Source organism: Arachis duranensis, chromosome 3 (assembly GCF_000817695.3).
Source record: "Arachis duranensis cultivar V14167 chromosome 3, aradu.V14167.gnm2.J7QH, whole genome shotgun sequence".
Taxonomy (NCBI): Eukaryota; Viridiplantae; Streptophyta; class Magnoliopsida; order Fabales; family Fabaceae; genus Arachis; species Arachis duranensis.
In genome coordinates, this window is record NC_029774.3 from 54,336,819 (window position 1) to 54,358,037 (window position 21,219).

General features: G+C 34.9%; 3 protein-coding genes across 3 annotated transcripts; all 3 read right to left on the reverse strand.

Annotated features, from left to right (window-relative positions):
• Nucleotides 1-128: 128 nt before the first annotated feature.
• LOC107479435 (GDSL esterase/lipase 1) lies at nucleotides 129-10,127 on the reverse strand. Its single transcript, XM_016099568.3, has 5 exons — nucleotides 9,714-10,127; nucleotides 3,383-3,501; nucleotides 3,003-3,233; nucleotides 2,090-2,348; nucleotides 129-457 (listed from the first exon to the last, which is right to left on the reverse strand). Exons 1-5 carry the CDS (start codon nucleotides 10,021-10,023, stop codon nucleotides 147-149), a joined length of 1,230 nt encoding a protein of 409 aa, XP_015955054.1. The 5' UTR covers nucleotides 10,024-10,127; the 3' UTR covers nucleotides 129-146.
• A 4,792-nt stretch (nucleotides 10,128-14,919) lies between these two features.
• Nucleotides 14,920-15,660, reverse strand: LOC127745517 (secreted RxLR effector protein 161-like). Its single transcript, XM_052258303.1, has one exon. The coding sequence runs from the start codon at nucleotides 15,658-15,660 to the stop codon at nucleotides 14,920-14,922; it is 741 nt and encodes a 246-aa protein (XP_052114263.1).
• Nucleotides 15,661-17,546: 1,886 nt separating this feature from the next.
• Nucleotides 17,547-19,663, reverse strand: LOC110278624 (uncharacterized). The gene is made up of 2 exons (XM_021136867.1): nucleotides 18,342-19,663; nucleotides 17,547-17,730 (listed from the first exon to the last, which is right to left on the reverse strand). The coding sequence occupies exons 1-2, from the start codon at nucleotides 19,661-19,663 to the stop codon at nucleotides 17,547-17,549; spliced, it is 1,506 nt and encodes a 501-aa protein (XP_020992526.1).
• Between the last annotated feature and the right edge of the window lie 1,556 nt (nucleotides 19,664-21,219).

Here is a 21,219-nt window from a genome sequence, read left to right on the forward strand (position 1 = left end):
ATTTATTATTTTTTTGGTAAAATTAATTTGTTTGATTTAATTTTAATAAAAAAATATAATTTAATCAATTATGTATATTAAATTTTAATTATTAAAAAATATTTAAAAAATTTATTTTAAATATCTTTATGTGAGTAGATAATTTACTACTGAAATATTCCCTCTCCACCGGTCTCTCGTCTGTCAACTACATCAGCTATAGTGTGGGCCTTGATTACCTTAATGTTAGAGAAGAGTCTCTTTAAATTATAGGGTCTAACAGAAGAATGTGGTCCATTCCATAAAGTTTTGGCAAATTGCTGATGGATCTTCTCTGTTGGGTGGAATGAATCCCACCATACGTAGTCACCAACATTTTCACACAATTCGTAATCTTCAACTTCTTTGGTGCCTCCACAACTGAAAACACCCCCATATGGCCCACTTCCGCAGCAAGCATTGATTCCATCCTTAAAACCTTCAAAAATTGAAACAAAATTTGGATTAGCAAATATATTTCAACTGGAGGATTTTTTATTGAAGAATAAACTTGAATGAAAAATAAAGAGCTTAATTAAATTTATAAAAAATATGTACATTATATATAATAATATTTTCATCGAATTTTTTGTACTAAAAAAAGTAGTCTTTGGTCTTCACTAAAATTTTATTTTCCACTATAGCATTATTCAGTATAACATATAAATGACTCGTGTTACACTGTATATTAATTTATACATTAATTTGTATATGTATAGAAACTAATAAAATATCAAAATTAAAACTTGGAGTTAAGTATGATTTTGGTCCCAACGTAAAAGCCAAAAATTGATTTTGTTTTCGATTTTTTTTGTTACAAAATAGTCTCTAAACGCTGCTGCAGCACTGCCGCCTGTGATCGGAAGGGGAAACAGAGAGTAAGAGAGGAAAAAGTTAAGGGAGAAGAGAGAGATCGAAAGGGAGAAAGCTAAGGGATGCCGCCGCTGCCGCTCCTGCTCCTCGTCATTCAGTCCTCGCCGCTGGATCTCACCGTGCGCTGCGAGCCGCTTCTGCTCCTCCTCCTCGCCCTCGCTGACGTCATTGCCTCGCCTTCACTGTCGCCCTCGTCTCGCCGCACCTCCTCCTCGCCGTTGCACCTCGTCTCGCCGCACCTCTTCATTGCCGTCGCATCTCGTCTCCTCGTTTGTTTTGGTAATTATATTTATGAATTTTTGGTTCTTGTAATTGAAGATGAATTTGGGAATTTTTTATTATTGTAATTGCATCTGAGTTTTGTTAATAAAAGAGGAAGAATTTTAGTTTTGAATTTTGTTGATGGTTCTTAGTTTTGATTGTTCTGATTTTCTGAGGTGGGAGTGGTGGTGGTGGGTTTTGAGTTTTGTTGTTGTTCTTCTTCTTCTTCTGATGATGATGACCATGATGATAACAGTGGTGGTGATGGTGGGTTCTTGTTTAACTTGCTTCTGGTTTATTTTGGTTGATTTTGTTGTTCTGATGAAGATGATCATGATGACCGTGATGATAATGGTGGTGGGTTCTCGTTCAACTTGGACTTCTAGTTGATTTTGGTTGATTTTGGGGTGATGATGATGATGACCATGATGATAATGGTGGTAGTGGTGGTGGTTGGTTCTGGTTCGGCTTGGGTTTTTGTTCTGCTTCTGTTAAGTTTGGTTGATTTTGGAGATAAAGGGGGAAGGGTATTTTCGTCCGAATGACGATTTTAAAACAAGCTGAAACCTTGGGAGATCATTTTGTAGCGAAAAAAGGTCAGAGACAAAATCGATTTTCGACCTCTACCTTAGAGACCAAAATCATACTTAACCTTTAAAACTTGATATATGTTATGTTGGTTATCCATGAGACCGAAGTTGTTGAGTCTCTCAAATTTTTGTTTTATAAAATAATTAAAATGAAAGAAAAAATAGTTTTCACATTTTTGGAAAATACTAAATAGAATAGCTAGGTCTTTTAGAAAAGAAATCAGTTTTAATTTTTTAACTATATAAAAGAAGCTAAATTATAAAATTACCTTTTCCAAGATCATAAAAAGAAAAGCATAAACAGGAGATAGTAATGAAAATGAATAGTGGATAGTATACATACATACCATGATTGGTGGGGTTACTTATTCTCTCTTGAAGCCAATCGTAGAAATTGGAGTTAGAATACTTAAACCCTTCAAGGATTTGCTCAAGGCTTTTGAGAACACTACTCAAAGCATGATTATGAGCTTGAGCAAGAGCAGAAGCTGCTTCAAAGCAGCCACCTTTGTCGGATTTTGAGTTTAGAGCTCTGAGGGCTGGTAAGCATCCCAATGGAGACAAACTTAAAAATCCAAATTTTCTAGCCCCTTTCTCATATAGTACCTGAATACAAGAAATGATAAATAACTTTTTGTGTTTTTAATAAGTTTAAGTGTTTAACTACATTGGTAGTTCTTACATTTTAACATCAATTAGATTTTTCAATTTAAAAGTTTGTAATTAAATTTTTGTACTAGATAAAAGTTTTTAATTAGGATTTTGCTACTAATAATGCTAAATGTTTTGGTAAAAGAATATGAAATATCATTGAAATATTTATTTATGTGTTTGATGTATAAATTGTAGAATATTTTAGAAACAAGCATCCAAGGATTATTGCTTTTTTAGGACCTGGATAAATTTTTTATCTAACGTAGAGATCCAATTATAAATGCTTTTAATGAGTGAGAACTTAATTAAAATTTTATGAATTTATAAACTATAAAGATCAATAAAAATTAATGTTTTTTCGATAGCAAAACGTTATTACTTAAGAGTAATATATCATTATTTTTCAGTTTTTTTAAACCGTTATCTAATGCTATTACCAATATTTCGATTAATTTAGTGTTTTAAGAATTATATGACAGTCTCTTTTAACAACTTTTTTTTTTTTTTCAAAGTTTAGATAAAAAAGAAAGGGTAACAAATTTAGACAAATTTGTTAGTCAATTGGGATAATTTAATTAACTAGATCTTGCAACAGATTATTCTTACTTGGATTGCTTGTGTCAAGTTTCCAATGACCATCCCCACATATTGTTCAGGGTTGTAGCTTTCTTGCATTTTTGGGTTACCCAAATAACCACCCATGTAATCGTTGCTACCTATGCTAATGAAATAAATTGCTTCTGAGATTAACTCCTTTGCCTTCTTCTCCCCAAGCTTTTCTGATAGTGACACTCTCACCTCTTCAAAGTTCCTTAGTTGTGTTGGAAGATCAATCACCTACATTAAACAATTTTCTTATGGAGATTTAAAAGATCAGTCACCTACATGAAATAGAACTCTGCATGCAAACAAGTTCACATATATCCTAAGATACCAATTAAATCAAATATCACATGCATGGTTATCCTTTATAATTACGAATTTACCACTCCCTGATTGGTTTCAGCAAGAACACCAGCCCCACCAGAAGCAAAGTTGACACCATTGGTATAATCAGCATTTGGCTGTAAAAATGCAGGGACTAGTGGCAGCTTTTCATACTCACCTGTACCACCAAAGCAATAAAACCTCAGCACATACTATAATTAGGACAGAAGCAAATTGGCTTCTACAACATTAAAAACAACCAAAAAAAAATGAAAATGTTAACATTTTAGTTGAAATTTTGAAGACAATTCAAATAGGAATTTTCTAATTTAAAAATTTGTAATTGAGTTTTTTATTCATAAGTGGTCATCTTCTAAGGCTAGTCTTAGCCTAGTCCAACACATGAGTCTCTCGATTGTGTATGGTGTCTGGTTACTACTTACTATTGCCTGAGTCTTAGTCTAGTCGTTTGAGCATTTCAGTGACTCAGCCGTGCTCGGTGCAAGGTCATTATTGCCTAAGTCTGGCCTGCCTTTGACCATCCCGTGTCATATCTTAGTTTAGTCCAAACATGTTCGTGACTGGCTCAGCCATGTTTGGTGTCTAGTAATCGTTTTCCGAATCTATGGCCTATCTTGAGTCACTTCGAGTTGGGCTTAAAAAATATATAATCTATTATTTACGATTTTTTAAAAAATACACTTATCATTTAATTTCATTTAAGTTTGCCCCTAATATGTTCGATTTATTCAATTTTTTCTTCAACATTTTTTATTTATGTCAAAGTTATTTCTATGTGTCTTCAATTTTGACCTTTAACATTTTAGATAGAATTAACATTTAGGAATTCTGAATTTTCAGAAGTTCTATTATAAATTATTTTTGATTTAATATAATTAAATCAAGTTTTGATAAATTGAGTTTTAAATTAATTAGGACTCATAATTTTCATAATAATTGGATATTTTCTTATTTAAAATTTAAAGTTTTAGTAATTAAAAAATAATGAAGATTTGTTAATTTAATTTGAATAATTAGAATTTTTAGTTTAGTTTAATAAACTAAGAAAATTGATTAGAATATCTCTAATTTTAAATTAGAGTACTTATTTTTTAGATAATTTTATTGGGTTAAATTTGGTTTTTAAATTACTACTTTACCCTCTAATTTTATCAAAATACTAATGTTATCCTTACTCCATTTTTCTAACTGTAAGGCCCACATCGGTTGGAGAGGGGAACGAAGCATGCCTTATAAGGGTGTGAATACATCTCTTTAGCATGGCGCGTTTTGACGAGTGAGTGTGAGGAGTTTCGGGTATCATCCCTATCGTCAAAGGCAAAACCGTGAGGCCTTGTGTGCCAAAGCAGACAATATCGTGCTAACGGGTGGTCTGGGCTGTTACAGATGGTATCAGAGCCAGAACCCAGATCGATGTGCCAGCGAGGGCGTTGGGATCCTTTAGGGGGTGGATTGTAAGACCTACATCGGTTGGAGAGGGGAACGAAGCAACGAAACATGCCTTATAAGGGTGTGGATACCTCTCCCTAGCATGACGCGTTTTGATGAGTGAGTGTGGGGGGCTTCGACTATCATCCCTATCGTCAAAGGAAAAACCGTGAGGCCTTGTGTGCCAAAATGGACAATATCGTGCTAGCAGATGGTCTGGACTGTTACACTAACCCTAACCCTAAAACTACCCGCATACTCCTTCACTACTCTCACCCTAACCCTAACACACTCAGTCGCCACCTACACACCCAGAAACGAAGAAGAAAACAGAGGGGGAGAGGTGAGAAATCAGACAGGAAGGAAGGAAGGAGAAGAAGAAGAAAAAAGAAGAGAGGGGGAGGGACGGTGCCGGTGGGGCTGGAAGCTGCCGTCGTCATCGAGCATGAAGAAGAGACGCAAGCCAGTGAATGAGGGAAGAAGTCGTCGTCGCCGAGATCGTCGTCGTTATCGCAGTTGCAGGCTTGGGACTTCGAATAGAGAGAAAGAGCTTGCAAAGAGAGAGAAAAGCAACGACCAAAGAGAAGGGGATAGGAACGAGATGGTGGTAGGTGTTTCCCTTACCGCCGCTGCCATCATTGCTGTGGGTGGAGCCGCTGTCGAGCTATGCACCACTGTTGGAACTGGCGCTGCCGTTGGAGATCCGAAATAAAGGCTAACCTAGTTTCACCTCTGCCTCTGATTCTTGCAAGGTTGCCGAAGCTCTCTGTCGCCGAAAAATAGCATGGACGTCGTCAAAAGTCACCACCAGAGCTGCTGCTGCTCCATTCTCTTGTTCCTTCTTAGTTACACTAAGTATTCTTGTTCTGGAATCCTCACCGCTAATGTCTTGTTATTAGTTTGTTAATGATTTTGAGGTGTTAATGTCGCAGGGTTGAATTACCATAATTGCATACTGTGATTGTAGCTGTCATTGCTGGGGGAGTCATCGGAACTGCTAGTACTGCCGCTGGTGTTTCTATGTTGTTGAGTTAATTTGATGTAGTGACTTTTTTTAAAATTTATTTTACTTCAAGGAATTGTTATAAATCGATATCGATGTAAAAAAATATAATTTTTTTGTGATTATATGAGTCTTATGAATTAAATTAGACTGTTTTGGAGAAATAAAATTGGTTAAATGAGGATGGATATTAAAGTAATAAAATGGATTAGAAACAATGGTTGAAGTCTCTTGGTAAGTAGATTAGAATTTAGATAAATTGTTTGTTGTCCTAATGCGGTGAAAATTTAATAACTTAAAGATAAGTTAAGATAAAAAAATACATTGGCATTAAAAATTTGATTTGTATATGTTGAAAAATTGTTTGGTATTGAAAAGATTGAGAAAGGTTTGAGAGATGTTTGGTTTGGATAGAACCTTTGAAGGGTGAAAAAGTCCAACTTTTAGCAGAGGTTCTACCAAAATTTTTATAAGAATTGAATGAAACTAAATAATAAAAATGATAAGAATTATTGTTGTTTTTATAAATATTAGAGATTTTGTCTTAGAGTTTAAGTTTATTAATCCATATTATAGGATTATGTTTTAGGGGCTTTAGCGAATTTAGGCTTAGTTTGATAAAGTTTTTACTTTTCAAAAGAAGTTTATAAAAGCTAATTTTTAAAAGATAGATTTTTAAAAGTTGTAGCATTTATGTTTGGTAAATCAAATTAAAAATTGCTTTCAATAAATACAAACAACAACAATTGCATTTGGTAAAATAATTTTTAAAATTTAAAAATACTATAATATTCATAAATGCAAGCATTAAATTTGAAAATTAGTTAACATATAAAGTTATATTAGACTTTTAAATTTTTGAAAAGCACAAGTCAACTTTGAAATGCTCTATCTTAAATGCTTTCAAAAGTATCCCGATCTTTTAAAAGCTGCAAGTACAAGCACATAATCTTTTTTATTTATTAAATACAAAATGAGGAGTTTGAGCTTTTAAAAAGCATAAGCACCTCTTCGAAAAGTTTTACCAAACCAAGCCTTAAAGTAATGAACGTAATTGTTTAAGGATAAATGATTATGTTTCAATTAAGATTATGATTGGGAAATAAAATGATTCATTAATCTTTTAGAAAAATTTTGAATTTAAAATTAAGTTGGAGTTAGTTTGGGAACTTAGTTAAACAAAATGCACTTATGGTTGTGTTAATTGTGAAATTTATTGGTGAATTAACTTGTTTGATTTGATTAACAATGAAAAGAATAAATAAATAATTAAAATTAACTTAAAAAAAGATTTAACTAATTATATATTTAAAAGTTCATTATTTTATCAACCAAAGGACTTGGGAATAAGAAATATAAATATGAGGTTTTAATGGAGCTAAATATAAGAGTTGAAAGAAAAAGAGATAATTGAGAAATATGATAATAAAGTCGTAATTTCAAAGAATTGTGAGATAAGAGTTGAGAAACTTTAGCTATAATTTAACTTGAACTTGAGTATCATGAAAATTTAGTTTATTAGCCTTTAAAGTGATTCATTGAGATTGAATGAAATAAAGATGATGTGTTTGAATTAGTTTATAATCTTAACCATGAGTTTAGAGTATTGTATTCGACATTACATATCCGCAAGTCGTATGTAACGGCCTAAATTTAACTCGACAGAGTTTAAAGTGTGCAGAATAAAAAGTGGAATTGTGTTGCTGATTCTGAAATTAATATGAAAAATAAGATTTGAATAGAGGCTCACAGTAAAAAGTGAAATTGATATGAGACTCACGATGAGAATTATGATTAAATTGAGATATATGCAAGATATTATAATTAATGATGATGATATATTATTGATGAAATTTGTTTCGAGTTGTTAAACTTTTTCTAACAAGTTTGTACTCCCAGTGACTTCCATATGGAATCTAAGAACCATCCTAAAGACCTCGAATGCATCGGGATGGAATTAATAAATTTAAATTGAAATATTTTCCTATAAAAATTGTTAAGAAAATATTAATGTTGTGGGATGGTGGTTCGTCTTATCCATGGTGAGGACGGTGGCTTTGTTCCGTTCACAGATTGACAATGAAGTTAAATGTTTTAGTAACAGTTAGAGATATGTGGAATTAAGACTTATGAAATTTATTACAACTATGACTGTAGTTGATTGTGATTATAATTGTGATATGAGACACCTGTATCTACTAAGGATGGTGATTTTATTCCACTTGTGCAATGCTGCGGCGTAGATGTGGGGATGGTGGTTTCGTCCCTCCTATAATGAGGATGGTGATTTTGTCCTGCTCACAGCTTGAGAATAATTATTTTTATGATAAATGTGATTATAAATAATTATGATTTTGATTATGATCCTTGTTATGACTATGGCTATGTTTGATTTTGATTGTGATTGTTATATAATAACTGAATTGACAAGGACGGAGATTTTGTCCCGCTTGCGTGACTGATGAGATACCTGCACCTGGTAAAGATGATAGTTTTGTCCTGCTTGCTCAGTGTTGCGGTGGACAAGTGAGGTTGATTATTCTTTCTCTTGTGTTGCGGTGGACAAGCGGAGTTGATAATTTTCTCTCTTGTTGCGTTGGATAATTAGATAGAAGGTTGATGATTCCCTTCGATTCAATTTTCAACTATGGTATGGACGAGTTAGATTGATGATTTCTTTTCTTGTTGCATAACATTTTCTCTGATGTAAGGGTGGACGGGCACTCTCCTGAATAGCATTGTCTCTCCAAGAGAAGGTGATAGGACACTCTCCCTACGAGACTAGTTTATACATGCATGAGATATTTTTCTCTTAGGATGCACAATAAAGAGATGATGTCCAGGTTAGCTACCAGATGTGCCAGGTCTGGTAGTTTAACCGACATATAAGCTCACAGCCAGTAAAACAGGTATGCATCATATTATATTTGTTTGTATATTGTTTGAAATTGTTTGTCTGTATTTGTGAAATTGAAGAATGTGTTATTGTTTGCTTGTTTGTGATTGAGATTGTTGGTAAGGAATTGTAGTATAGTAGTTTTTAAGGAAAGAGATTGACTGGACGGTAAATCTTGAAAGGAATGGAAAGTGAATAATATGTCCCATGATCGAAATTAAGAAAAGTAAACGGCGGTAGAATTAAATTGGTTAATTATAAAAAAATAATTTAGAGAGGAAAATGATATTGAAAAATGAGTTAGAAAACAGTGATAATTAAATCCTAAAAATTGGAAAGACAAGAAAAGTTTATAAGAGAAAGATACATAAGATAAATATGGATTAACTTCTTAAGATGAATTATGTTTTATATTCTTTTATGATAATTCTAAAATCCTCTACTAAGACCGTGTGATTTGCTTCTCACCTCTTACATTTTAATATTTTTTGAAAAACTGATAAAAAAGTTTTTAAAGAGTTTACTAAACATTGGACGTACAGTATTTTTTTTTAAAATGAATTTAAATTTAGTTATTTTTTTCCTCGTTGTTATTTTAGAATTTATTATTTTATGATAGATAGAAAATTGTATTTTATTGTATGTATATATATGTGTATATAAAAATATATTTGGTGTATTTTTTAATCATGATAAGAAATGCTATTTTTTGAGTTATATGTTCTGTTAATTTCCTATTATTTTTAGACATATAGAATGTATGTATGTGTATGCATATATCAAAAAATGTCTTTAATTTTAAGTTTTGTCTTAAAATTTTTTATATATATAAGTAAATAATACAGGATATATAAATAATATTTTTACTATTAGCGATATTATGAATTTATGATTTAACGTCACTAGACCAATCCTATTGTTGTAGCTTCATCCAAAATAAATAAATAAATACGTCGTAACTGAATTCTTAGATTTAAACATGCGTGAGAAAAGAAAATAACAGAACAATGGTAATAGATGCATTCCATGACCGTAATCGTACCTATAAAATCCACAATAACACGGCCATCTGAGAAACGTCCTGTGGGTTCTTTAAAATACCCGTTTTGCCCATATGGTTTGTAATTAGCTCTGTTCTCCGGAACAGTATCTATGTAGTTGTTGTTCCCTGAATCCACTGTAGAGTCTCCAAAGATGAAAAAGGCTTTAGTAGTAGTGTCATCACTAGTACTATTCTCTTCTACGAGACTTTGGCATGTGCCTAAACTCATTATTGAAGCAATGAAATGAACCAGGGTTATGGAAATAACAAAGCAACGAAATGGAGAACTAGGCTTTGATGGTGATGCCATCTTGAAAGAGTTCTAGTAGTTGTCATCCACTTTAATCAGGCTTTGGTTTTATGAAGCAATTTTGCTATGGAATTTTCTGTTGCGATGAAACCGAAGCGCTTAGTAACATTGTGGCCTCGTGGGGGTTGTGGTCCTGTTTTTTATAAATATTTTTAGGGCCATATTTATCCTTCTAAACTTCTGATAACGACAATTTGTTTAAACATTTGAGATTTATTCAATTTATGGATTTAATTTTATAAAATTACGGCATAAAATAATTTTATGCATACGTCTAATCATATATTGTTATATTAATAAAAGTGACTAATTTTAAATTTATCTTTTAAAAAGTCATATAAATATATAAATTATTTTAGAAGACCATGTAATTTTTTTTACAATATCATCTAAAGATAAAAAATAAATTCTAATTTGTTCCATAAAAGAAATTAAATAACTCTTTTATTACTAGTTATTTAGTATTTAAGAGTTATGTCCAAAATCAACATATATGAAAACGTATAATTTGTCACCATCGATTATGTGTTGATATATCTGTACAATATAGAGTCTATTATTACAAACAATACAATCCCACGTTATTCACATTATTTTTAAAAAATTTATAAATGTGAAAAATTTTTATTTTTTGAAATTTTTAATTGAATTAGACCTATTCGATTATAATTTTATATATAAATATATAATAGCTAATTTGGTTATTGATTTTTTTATATACACGAATATTTTTAATAATATACACATATAAAATGCAGTTCTTATTCCCGAGAAAAGAAATGTTTAGTATAATAATTAATTGCTTTGTGATATTCGTCAATGTTGTTGTTTCGTTATAGCATATGGACTTTTAAAGTAAAACTAAAGTTTAATTATTCTATATATTTTTATAGTTTTATCAAAATTTTAATTAAGTTTTTAAATATTTTTAATTCGGTTTTTAGACATTATTTTTTTAATTTAGTTCCTATTAATGTTAAACTTTAAAAAATGTTAGTGAATTGTAAAATTATTTGTATACCTTTAGGGATCTAATTAAAAAGAAAAAAAAAAGTATACGAATCTAATTAAAAATTTGATGAAGCTATTGATGGTTCTAGTTGAACTTGAGAAGGGGGGTTGAATCAAGTTGGTTTAAAACTTAAAGTTTCAAATTCTGTTTTACTGTTGCTCGAGTTGCAGGAGATTATTTGAAATAATCTCATACGCAGAACATTAAAAGAGGAGAGAAGAGGAGAATGAGGCCAGCATGTATCCTGGTTCGGATTCTCAGTGTCATGAATCCTACATCCAGTCTCCACCACAAACCATGGTGGAATTTCCACTATAATTCTCAGATTACATACACTAATACTATTGAATTAATTCCTAATCCAACTAGTATCTCCCCTAAGCTCTCTTCACTAAAGCTTAGCAACCCTAAAGTACTATCCCAACTTGGAAGGAGAATCTACACAGATTCAATTCTCACCAAGTGCTAACTCAACTTGGTAAGGGAAACTAATCCTAGTTCATACACCCAAATTACATCAGAAATCAGTGGCTATTTTGCATCACTCTTGGCTTTTGAACCTCACATAATTGCCTTTTTCAAAACAGAAAATAGCAAGACAGCCATAACATAAAATCAGAATTAAGCTTGAGTAGAAGAAAGAGATTCCAGCTCTGTGTTAGAGATGGTGCTCTGAGTGTGTGATCTCTCTTTTTTTTTCAAATGTTGGAGTGAAGCTTGCTATATATCTTCATCTTGGCTTCATTGTAGCTTCATCCTTTTACTTGTCCTTGCAGCCCGTTGGAGCTGGCACAGCTAGCAAGCTGTCCTTCTTCATCCTGCTCCACTACTCCTGCTGCTGGAGGAGTTCGTCGACCACTTCTGTGGTCCTTGACTTTGTTTTTCTTCCTTGGCATGCTCTCCTTTTTCTTCCTGCTCCATGATCTCTGCCATACGAGGAGCTTCACCCACTACCTCTGCTGTTTGGCAAGTTTGTGTTTTGCTTTTTCTTTGCTGAAATTTGCTTTACTATTTGTCCTTGGAGAGGTGAGAGTCCTTGTGTCTTGTTGCTTTGCTAGAGCCCCAGATGTCCTTGATGTTGACAGATGTCCTTTTCTTTCTTTTCTTTTTGCCAAATGTATACCCTTTTATTCTTGCTGAACGGTGCAACAAGAATGAGTTTTGGCTCTTTTACATTGTTGAAGCACTTGTTGGACTTGGACATATGGGCCTGCATCACTAAACACTCACATTAAACTATATTGGGCTTTCCACGCAAAACAATGTTTGTCATCATAACTTAACCCAAAATCAAACTAGGCTTAACAATCTCCCCCTTGATGACAAACATGATAAAATAGGGAAATTAAAGACTAATTTAAAAGAGTTAAGAACACTTCCCTTTGATGACTTTTGAATTGTGAGTAGCTCCCCCTCAATGCCAGCATTACTCCCCCTCGATCATGGCTTACATCTTAACCTGGAAAAGAACTTAAAAACATCCAAGACCAATATTTCCAAGTAGTATATCACAGTAATGAAAGCACAAAACAATTTACATTAAGCACATCACAGGGCAAAATATAGCACCACAGAACATTGTTCTTAACTATTACTATTAATCCCTAAGCCAAAGCTAACATTCCTTTTCTTTACTCCCCCTTTTGTCATCAAGGGAGGAAAGGAAAAACCTGCACAAAATTTGTTAGTGGCCAGCACATACAGTTTAAGTAGCAGAGTAGTGAAGGTCTTTACAGTCATCCAAAATAAACTAAACAAGTCCAAAATGAAAACAAATCATAGTCGCAGATGAGATAACAAGAAGCTAGGCATCAGAGTTGGATTCATCGGAGGTTCCATCGTCCTCCCCCTCATTGTCAGAAGTTGTGAGGCCAACTTCGATGCCTTCCACAAAGTCTCTCAGAATCCGAATTCTCCCCTTGGTTTTCTTGAGAGCATTTTCCTCCATAACTTGGTTCCTCTTGCGCTCGGCCCCATGAGTGAGAAGAAGGTCTGCCAGATTGATGAACTCTTCAAGCACATTTTTCATAATGCGAGTCATGACCTTGATTGTAGTGGAGGTGGAAGGGGGAATCAGAGGATCCTCATCCATAGAGGGAACATCAGTGCTGTCATCAGTTTGGTGACGCTTGGGAGCTGTTTTTTTTACTGCACCACCCCCTTTGATATATGAGTTACATTATTCAGATTTTTTGCCCCCAAAATCAACATTATAATATTGAAAAATTTTTGTAAGAAGCATGACATATGGTAAAACATTTTTGGTACTGACACAAGCATACATATGTCTTACAAGTAAGTAAGCAAAAGAAATGGGAACTCTAGAAAGAAGAGCAAACAGAACCAGTGTGTCACAGAAGGATACACGTTGAAGAGAGCCTCGCTGAGGCAAAATGATTTGGTTAACAATCCTGTGCAGCTGGGCACGGATAGGGCCAAGAGACTTGTGAGTAGGAGTGGTACCTTCTAAGAGAGGGATATTGACGCACACGACACTCAGAGCTTCAAAGTAAGACACATTCATGGTATCGTCCCACTTACCTGATGTATACACATCAACCCTCCTGTCCTGATAATCTAGGGCTTTCCCTAGGTGGTATTTGTCAATGATGATCACCTTACCTTTGACAAAGGACGCGATTCTCCCTTCTTTGTAGGTGAGGTTACTATAGAATTGCCGAACCAGGTCAGGATAAACTTTCTCCTTGATGGACAGAATGGGGATCCATCCTTGACATGCAAACAGAGGTGTAAAGTTCAGACCTTTTCTACGGAGCTTGTCAAGATTGACAAGCTTAGGAGGGCAGATAGTTCGATGAAGGATGTCTTTACAGAAGAACAGATAGTTCATGAGAGATTGATAACGACGACGATCAAAAGACTCAGGAGAAAAATCAGCATAGAAAGACTTGTAAGCAATGGGGTTTGACAGCTTAGGTTCAGACACAGAACGAAGAGGGAAGTCAATGACTGTACCGCGAGTATGGCGACTCTGAGTGGGGGTTATCTCATCGTCTTCGTGAAGAGGCCTCTTTCCTCTGGAAGAGCTGGGTTTGGATGAACTTGGTTGAGAGTTGGTTGGAGGAGAAGGAGGTGTAGGATGAGGAGCAACGCCAGGGCGGCGAGCGGTGGTCTTAGTGCGGGCCATGTCCGGAGAAGGATTTTGTGGTGATGGAGGAGAGGAATGAGTAGGTGATAGTGACAGAGAGGAGTGTGTGTGATCAGAACGGTGGGTGCCACTGTGTGAGCCTCTGCGAGCAGCTCTCTTCTTTCGAGCCATATTTATAGAACACTGGTTTGGAGAATATGAAAGAGTGGAGGGAGTAGTGTGAGAGGATGCATGTAGTGGGGAGTTAATATAGGTGTGGGAGAGTGCAAAGGTTGCATCTTGAAAACAGATAAAAATAAAAACTTTAAAGTAGTTTTGGAAAACATTGAAAGTTACAGCTGTAACCTTCGTACGTTTCAGATAAAAATAAACAAAAAGGAATTTGAAAACAAATATGAATGAAAAGCAACCTTAAGGTAAAGTTTTTACGAAGCCCAAACCATATAAGCATTTGAAATGAAGCCCAATTCAAACGAATAGAAAATGCCAAAAATTTGAGACCTAAAAAAAATGAAGTAAACTAAGTGATCTCAAAATAATGAAGCCCAAAAAAAAAATTGAAAATCCACTTTTTACAAAGGCTTATTTATTAACAAAAATTTTCAGTAAAGAACAACCCTTAGTTCAAGATACTGCTTCAGAACTAGACGTCCATCATGTATTGAGTTCAGATAGGAATCCAATAGCTTCATAGTGAAGGTTACTCATCATCTGCCAAAGAAAATCTCACCGCGATTTGTGAGACAAAACACTAAAAATCTCATTAGCAGAGTCATTAAGAAAACAAAGATGAGGCAAGAATGCCCAGTTCAGTTCGCAGCTTACAGAACCTCTCTTCTATCAATGGTTTGGTGAATATATCAGCTAGCTGACCTTCAGAATTAACAAACTGAATATCTAAATTTCTATTTTGCACATGTTCTCTAATAGAATGAAAACGAACTTCAATGTGCTTTGTTCTTGAGTGCAAAACAGGATTTTTGGAAATGTTAATAGCACTCATGTTGTCACAAAATAATGGAATATTAGATACTCTCAGTTTATAGTCAGCTAGTTGAGTTTTCAACCATAATAATTGAGAACAACAAGAGGAGGCTACAATATACTCAGCTTCGGCTGTTGAAAGTGCCACAGTAGCTTGCTTCTTGCTATACCAAACAATGAGAGATTTTCCAAGAAAGCAGCACATGCCACTTGTGCTTCTTCTATCAATCCTATCCCCAGCAAAATTTGCATCACAGAAACCCACTAATTGAAAAGAATCAGTCTTAGGAAACCATAAACCATACTTAGTGGTACCAAGCACATATCGGATGATCCTTTTGACAACTGAGAGATGGGACTCCTTAGGCTTTGATTGAAACCGTGAGCAAACTCCAACACTTTGGATGATATCAGGCCTAGAGGAGGTAAGGTACATCAAAGATCCAATCATCCCTCTATAGCGTGTCTCATCAACATCTCTACCATGTTCATCCTTATCAAGCTTGATATTAGGATGCATGGGGGTTCCCATTGGCTTAACACAGTCCAGCCCAAACTTCTTGACAAGTTCCTTTGCATATTTTTCTTGATGGATGAATATGTCTTCTGCAGTTTGCTTGATTTGCAATCCGAGAAGAAATTGAGCTCTCCCATCATGCTCATATCAAATTTATTGGTCATTAGCTTAGCAAAATCTGCACACAAATTTTCATTAGCCGAACCAAATATGATATCATCAACATAAACTTGCACAAGAATAAAATGATCATGATAATTTCTAATAAATAAAGTGGTGTCAGTGGCTCCTCTTTGAAAGTTGTTTTTCAATAAAAATGAGCTAAGCCTCTCATACCAAGCTCTAGGAGCTTGTCTTAAACCATACAAGGCTTTGGCTAGTTTGAAAACATGGTTAGGAAAAATTTTGTTTTCAAACCCAGGTGGTTGAGCCACATAAACCTCTCTATCTATTATACCATTGAGGAAAGCACACTTTATGTCCATTTGGAATAGCTTGAAACCACAATGAGCAGCATATGCAAGAAGCAGTCTGATGGCTTCCATTCAAGCTACAGGTGCAAAGGATTCATTGAAATCAATCCCTTTCTCTTGATCATATCCTTGAGCGACCAATCTAGCTTTGTTTTGGACTATGGATCCATCTTCACCCAATTTGTTTCTGAAAATCCATTTTGTGCCGGTGACTTTCTTTCCATTTAGATAAGGCACTAATGACCAGACCTGGTTCTTCTCAAATTGCTGCAATTCTTCCTTCATAGCTAGCACCCATGAAGGATCAGCAAGAGCTTCTTGGATGTTTTGAGGTTCAATCTTTGATAAGAGAGCAATGTTGTTGGATTCGGCTCTTTTCAAAGATGAACGAGTGGTTCTACCAGTGGAAGGATTTCCAATTATGAACTCTTCAGGATAGTTTTTCAGAAACCTCCATTCTCTTGGTCTCTTTGAATGGTTTGAGGATTCAGGTTCCTCTTGATCAATATTTTCCTCTGCATCAGTGTTTTCTGCAGCGACAGGAGATAATTCCAGATTGTCTCCTGCAGAATTGGGATTATCGCTGCTAACAGATGCAACTTCATAAGAAATTGGATTTTGTGGAACTGGTTCAGTAATCCTTGGAACCTCAGCTTCAAAACCTGAACTATCATCAATACAAACACTGGGAACATTGTCAGATTCACAGAAAGTGACATGCATGGTCTCCTCAACTGTTTTGGAGTTCTTGTTGTAAACCCTATAGGCCTTGCTATTTGTGGAATAACCTAGAAAAATGCCTTCATGTGTTTTAGGATCAAATTTTCCTAAATTTTCTTTGATATTCAGAATGAAAAACTTGCATCCAAACACATGAAAATAGCTAAGATTGGGAGGATGCCCTTTCCAAAGTTCATATGGTGTTTTCTTTAAAAACTTCCTAATGAGGGTTCTATTTAAAACATAGCAAGCTGTATTTACAGCTTCAGCCAATAAGAACTTGGGAATTTCATATTCACATAACATAGCTCTAGCCATTTCTTGTAAACTTCTATTTCTTCTTTCCACAACACCATTTTGTTGAGGTATTCTTGGACAAGAGAAGTTATGTGATATGCCTTGTTCATCACAAAAAGATTCAAAGAATTGATTTTCAAATTCCTTACCATGATCACTTCTAATTGAAACAATTCTAAAACCTTTTTCATTTTGAATCTTTTTGCTGAATTTTTCAAAAACAGAAAAGGCCTCATATTTATGAGCAAGAAAGAACACCCAGTCCAATGGTTTCTTAGTAGAGACATCTTCCTTGGGTTTAAAAGAGGTTTTAATTTGTTTACCCATTTGACAAGCATCACAAATGATGTCCTTATCAAACTTTATATTAGGAAGACCTCTAACTAAGCCTCTCTTTACAAGCTTGGAGATTTAGAACATGCTAGCATGTCCTAACCTCTTATGCCACATCCATTTTTCAGATTCCATTGAAGAGAAACAGGTTACATTTTGAACTTTTAGATCATCTAGAGTGATACCATAAACATTATCACTTCTTTTGGAAACAAATAAAACAGCCTCTGTTTTCTCATTTATGACTCTACAATCAGATTTCCTAAAGGTTACAACATATCCAAGGTCACACAATTGACTTATGCTCAATAGATTATGCTTTAACCCATCAACTTAAAAGACACTATCTATGCAAGTTGAAAAATCTTTACCAATCTTACCAATGGCAATTATTTTACCTTTACCATTATCTCCAAAAGTGACAAATCCTCCATCATACTTGTTGAGTTTAATGAAGAAAGCATCCCTTCTGGTCATATGCCTTGAACATCCACTATCAAGATACCACATGTCCCTTTTCTTTTTGGATGTAAGGCAAACCTGCATGTTCTTCAACTAACCTTAGGTATCCAAATCCATTTGGATCCTTTGATGTGAAATCTTCTTGGTTGCCCAAGAGCATTAAAATCATGAACAAATTTATATAACTTACTATCATTACCAAAAGACCTAAGAAAGATGAAACATTGAGGAGGATCATGACCATTTCTATTGCACTTGTAGCACTGACTTTTGCCCACTGATTTCTGGGGTTTGCTGAATCCTTTTGGTTTGAATAGCTTGGAAGAGGAAGATTCAGATTTTTGAAAGTTTGATTTGAAAACTGATTTATTTCCCTCTATGAAACCAAGTCCATATTTTTCAGACCCAAACCTTTGACAAGCAAGCAGTTTGTTCAGATTTTGAGAACCTTGAACAAACTTTGCTAAGACTTCATTTAAACTTTTTATTTGTTCATTCAGCTTTTTGTTTTCAGAAATCAAATCAGTGGAGGCAGTAACTTCATGCTTGAGTTTGAATTTTTCTAATTCAGTTCGCAAGGCAATGTTTTCTTCTTTTAAAAACTTTTCATTATTAGTTTCATTTACCTTAACCTTTTTCAAAAGAAGATCATTTTTTGTCCTCAAAGCCTCATTTTCTTTCTTACATTTACCATACTTATCCAAAAGTTTCTTAGAGTTCACAGAAATGTCTTTGATAATGTAGTGCAGTTCATCAATAGATAAGTCAGAGAGATCTACCTCATCTTCATCATTATGATCTGCCATTAGACATAGTTGAGCTTCTTGATCTGAGCTTTCTGAGCTGGTGCCGTTCTCCAAGTCTTCCCATGTTGCCATCATCACCTTCTTTTTGTCTTTCTTGGATTTTTCACCTTTCTTAAGTTGAGGGCAATCTGACTTGAAGTGACCAGGTTCCTTGCAGTGATGGCATGTGAACTTAACTTGATCTTTCTTGACATCTTTGGATGAAGAGCTTCCTTTGCCTTTGTTTTTGTATCTCAGTAGTCTTCTCATTTTTCTTGCAAAGAGCACCATTTCTTCATCTGAGAAACTGTCATCAGATTCTTCTCCTTGGGTTGTCATTCTTGATTTTAGTGCTATACTTTTCTTTTTGTCATCTTTGTCTTGAGACATGTGAGTGGTTTCATAAGCCAGTAGCTTGCCTCTCAGCTCATCATAGGTGATTTTGATCAAATCATTCCTTTCAGAGATGGCTGTGCTTTTTACTTCCCATTTCTTAGTAAGACTCCTCAGAATCTTTCTTACTAAGGTTTCTTCAGAGTAGCTTCTTCCTATGGCGTCCAGATTGTTGATGATTATTGAGAACCTTTCGAACATTTGATCAATGCTCTCATCTTCTTTCATACTGAATATTTCATACTCCTTCATCAGCATGTCAATTCTGGTCTCCCTCACTTGCTTAGTGCCTTCATGAGTGAGTCTGAGCTTATCCCAGATTTCTTTCGTTGTTTTACACCTTGACACTTTTCTGAACTCTTCAAAGCTGATTGCACAGTGCATCAGGTTGATTGCCTTAGCATTGAGTTCAACCTTCTTCTTTTCTTCATCTGTCCATTCGTTGTCCTCCTTTGCCACAACTTTTCCATCAGCATTCTGTTTGGTAGGAACGTCTAGGCCGTTGAGAATGATCTTCCAGATGTTGTAGTCGATCGACTGCACGAAGATTCTCATTCTCTCTTTCTAGTAAGAGTAGTTGCTGTCATTGAAGTAGGGAGGTCTATTATTGGACTGCCCTTCAGTGAGAGTGAAAGCCACGATGTTGGGATTCATGTTGTTGGCCATGGATCTTTACTCCAAGCTGTGAAGCTTGCCTTCTTGAGACCTTGCTCTTGATACCAATTGATGGTTCTAGTTAAACTTGAGAAGGGGGGTTGAATCAAGTTGGTTTAAAACTTAAAGTTTCAAACTCTGTTTTACTGTTGCTCGAGTTGCAGGAGATTATTTGAAATAGTCTCATACGCAGAACATTAAAAGAGGAGAAAAGAGGAGAATGAGGCCAGCATGTATCCTGGTTCGAATTTTCAGTGCCATGAATCCTACATCCAGTCTCCACCACAAACCATGGTGGAATTTTCACTATAATTCTCAGATTACATACACCAATACTATTGAATTAATTCCTAATCCAACTAGTATCTCCCCTAAGCTCTCTCCACTAAAGCTTAGCAACCCCAAAGTGCTATCCCAACTTGGAAGGGGAATCTACACAGATTCAATTCTCACTAAGTGCTAACCCAACTTGGCAAGGGGAACTAATCCTAGTTCATACACCCAAATTACATCAGAAATCAGTGGCTATTTTACATCACTCTTGCCTTTTCTCTCTTGGCTTTTGAACCTCACATAATTACCTTTTTCAAAACAGAAAATAACGCAAGACAGCCATAATATAAAATCAGAATTAAGCTTGAGTAGAAGAAAGAGATTCCAGCTCTGTGTTAGAGATGGTGCTCTGAGTGTGTGATCTCTCTTTTTTTTTCAAATGTTGGAGTGAAGCTTGCTATATATCTTCATCTTGGCTTCATTGTAGCTTCATCCTTTTGCTTGTCCTTGCTGCCCGTTGGAGCTGGCACAGCTAGCAAGCTGTCCTTCTTCATCCTGCTCCACGACTCCTGCTGCTGGAGGAGTTCGTTCACCACCTCTGTGGTCCTTGGCTTTGTTTTTCTTCCTTGGCATGCTCTCCTTTTTCTTCCTGCTCCATGATCTCTGCCATACGAGAAGCTTCACCCACTACCTCTGCTGTTTGGCAAGTTTGTGTTTTGCTTTTTCTTTGCTGAAGTTTGCTTTACTATTTGTCCTTGGAGAGGTGAGAGTCCTTGTGTCTTGTTGCTTTGCTAGAGCCCCAGCTATCCTTGATGTTGACAGATGTCCTTTTCTTTCTTTTCTTTTTGCCAAATGTATACCATTTTATTCTTGCTGAACGGTGCAACAAGAATGAGTTTTGGCTCTTTTACATTGCTGAAGCACTTGTTGGACTTGGACATATGGGCCTGCATCACTAAACACTCACATTAAACTATATTGGGCTTTCCACCCAAAACAATGTTTGTCATCATAACTTAACCCAAAATCAAACTAGGCTCAATAGCTATAAATATTCAATGAAAGATATTCCTATAATCCCTATTCAATGATTCTACGACATGAAAGATATTCCTATAATCCCTTTTATTTTGTCACTATTATTCTTTTGTTTATTTATATACAAATTATACCAAAAATATTTT

Bases quoted from the DNA above. Each gene is read 5' to 3' on its own strand.
- LOC107479435 (XM_016099568.3), bottom strand. From the start codon at position 10,023: ATGGCATCACCATCAAAGCCTAGTTCTCCATTTCGTTGCTTTGTTATT. The intron at 3,502-9,713 runs GTACGATTACGG...TTGGTGGTACAG, and splicing joins TGTTATTGTGGATTTTATAG to GTGAGTATGAAAAGCTGCCA. The intron at 3,234-3,382 runs GTAAATTCGTAA...TGTTTAATGTAG, and splicing joins CTGAAACCAATCAGGGAGTG to GTGATTGATCTTCCAACACA.
- LOC127745517 (XM_052258303.1), bottom strand. From the start codon at position 15,660: ATGGGAACCCCCATGCATCCTAATATCAAGCTTGATAAGGATGAACAT.
- LOC110278624 (XM_021136867.1), bottom strand. From the start codon at position 19,663: ATGAGAATCTTCGTGCAGTCGATCGACTACAACATCTGGAAGATCATT. The intron at 17,731-18,341 runs GTTTGGGTCTGA...TGTAACCTTTAG, and splicing joins AAACTGCTTGCTTGTCAAAG to GAAATCTGATTGTAGAGTCA.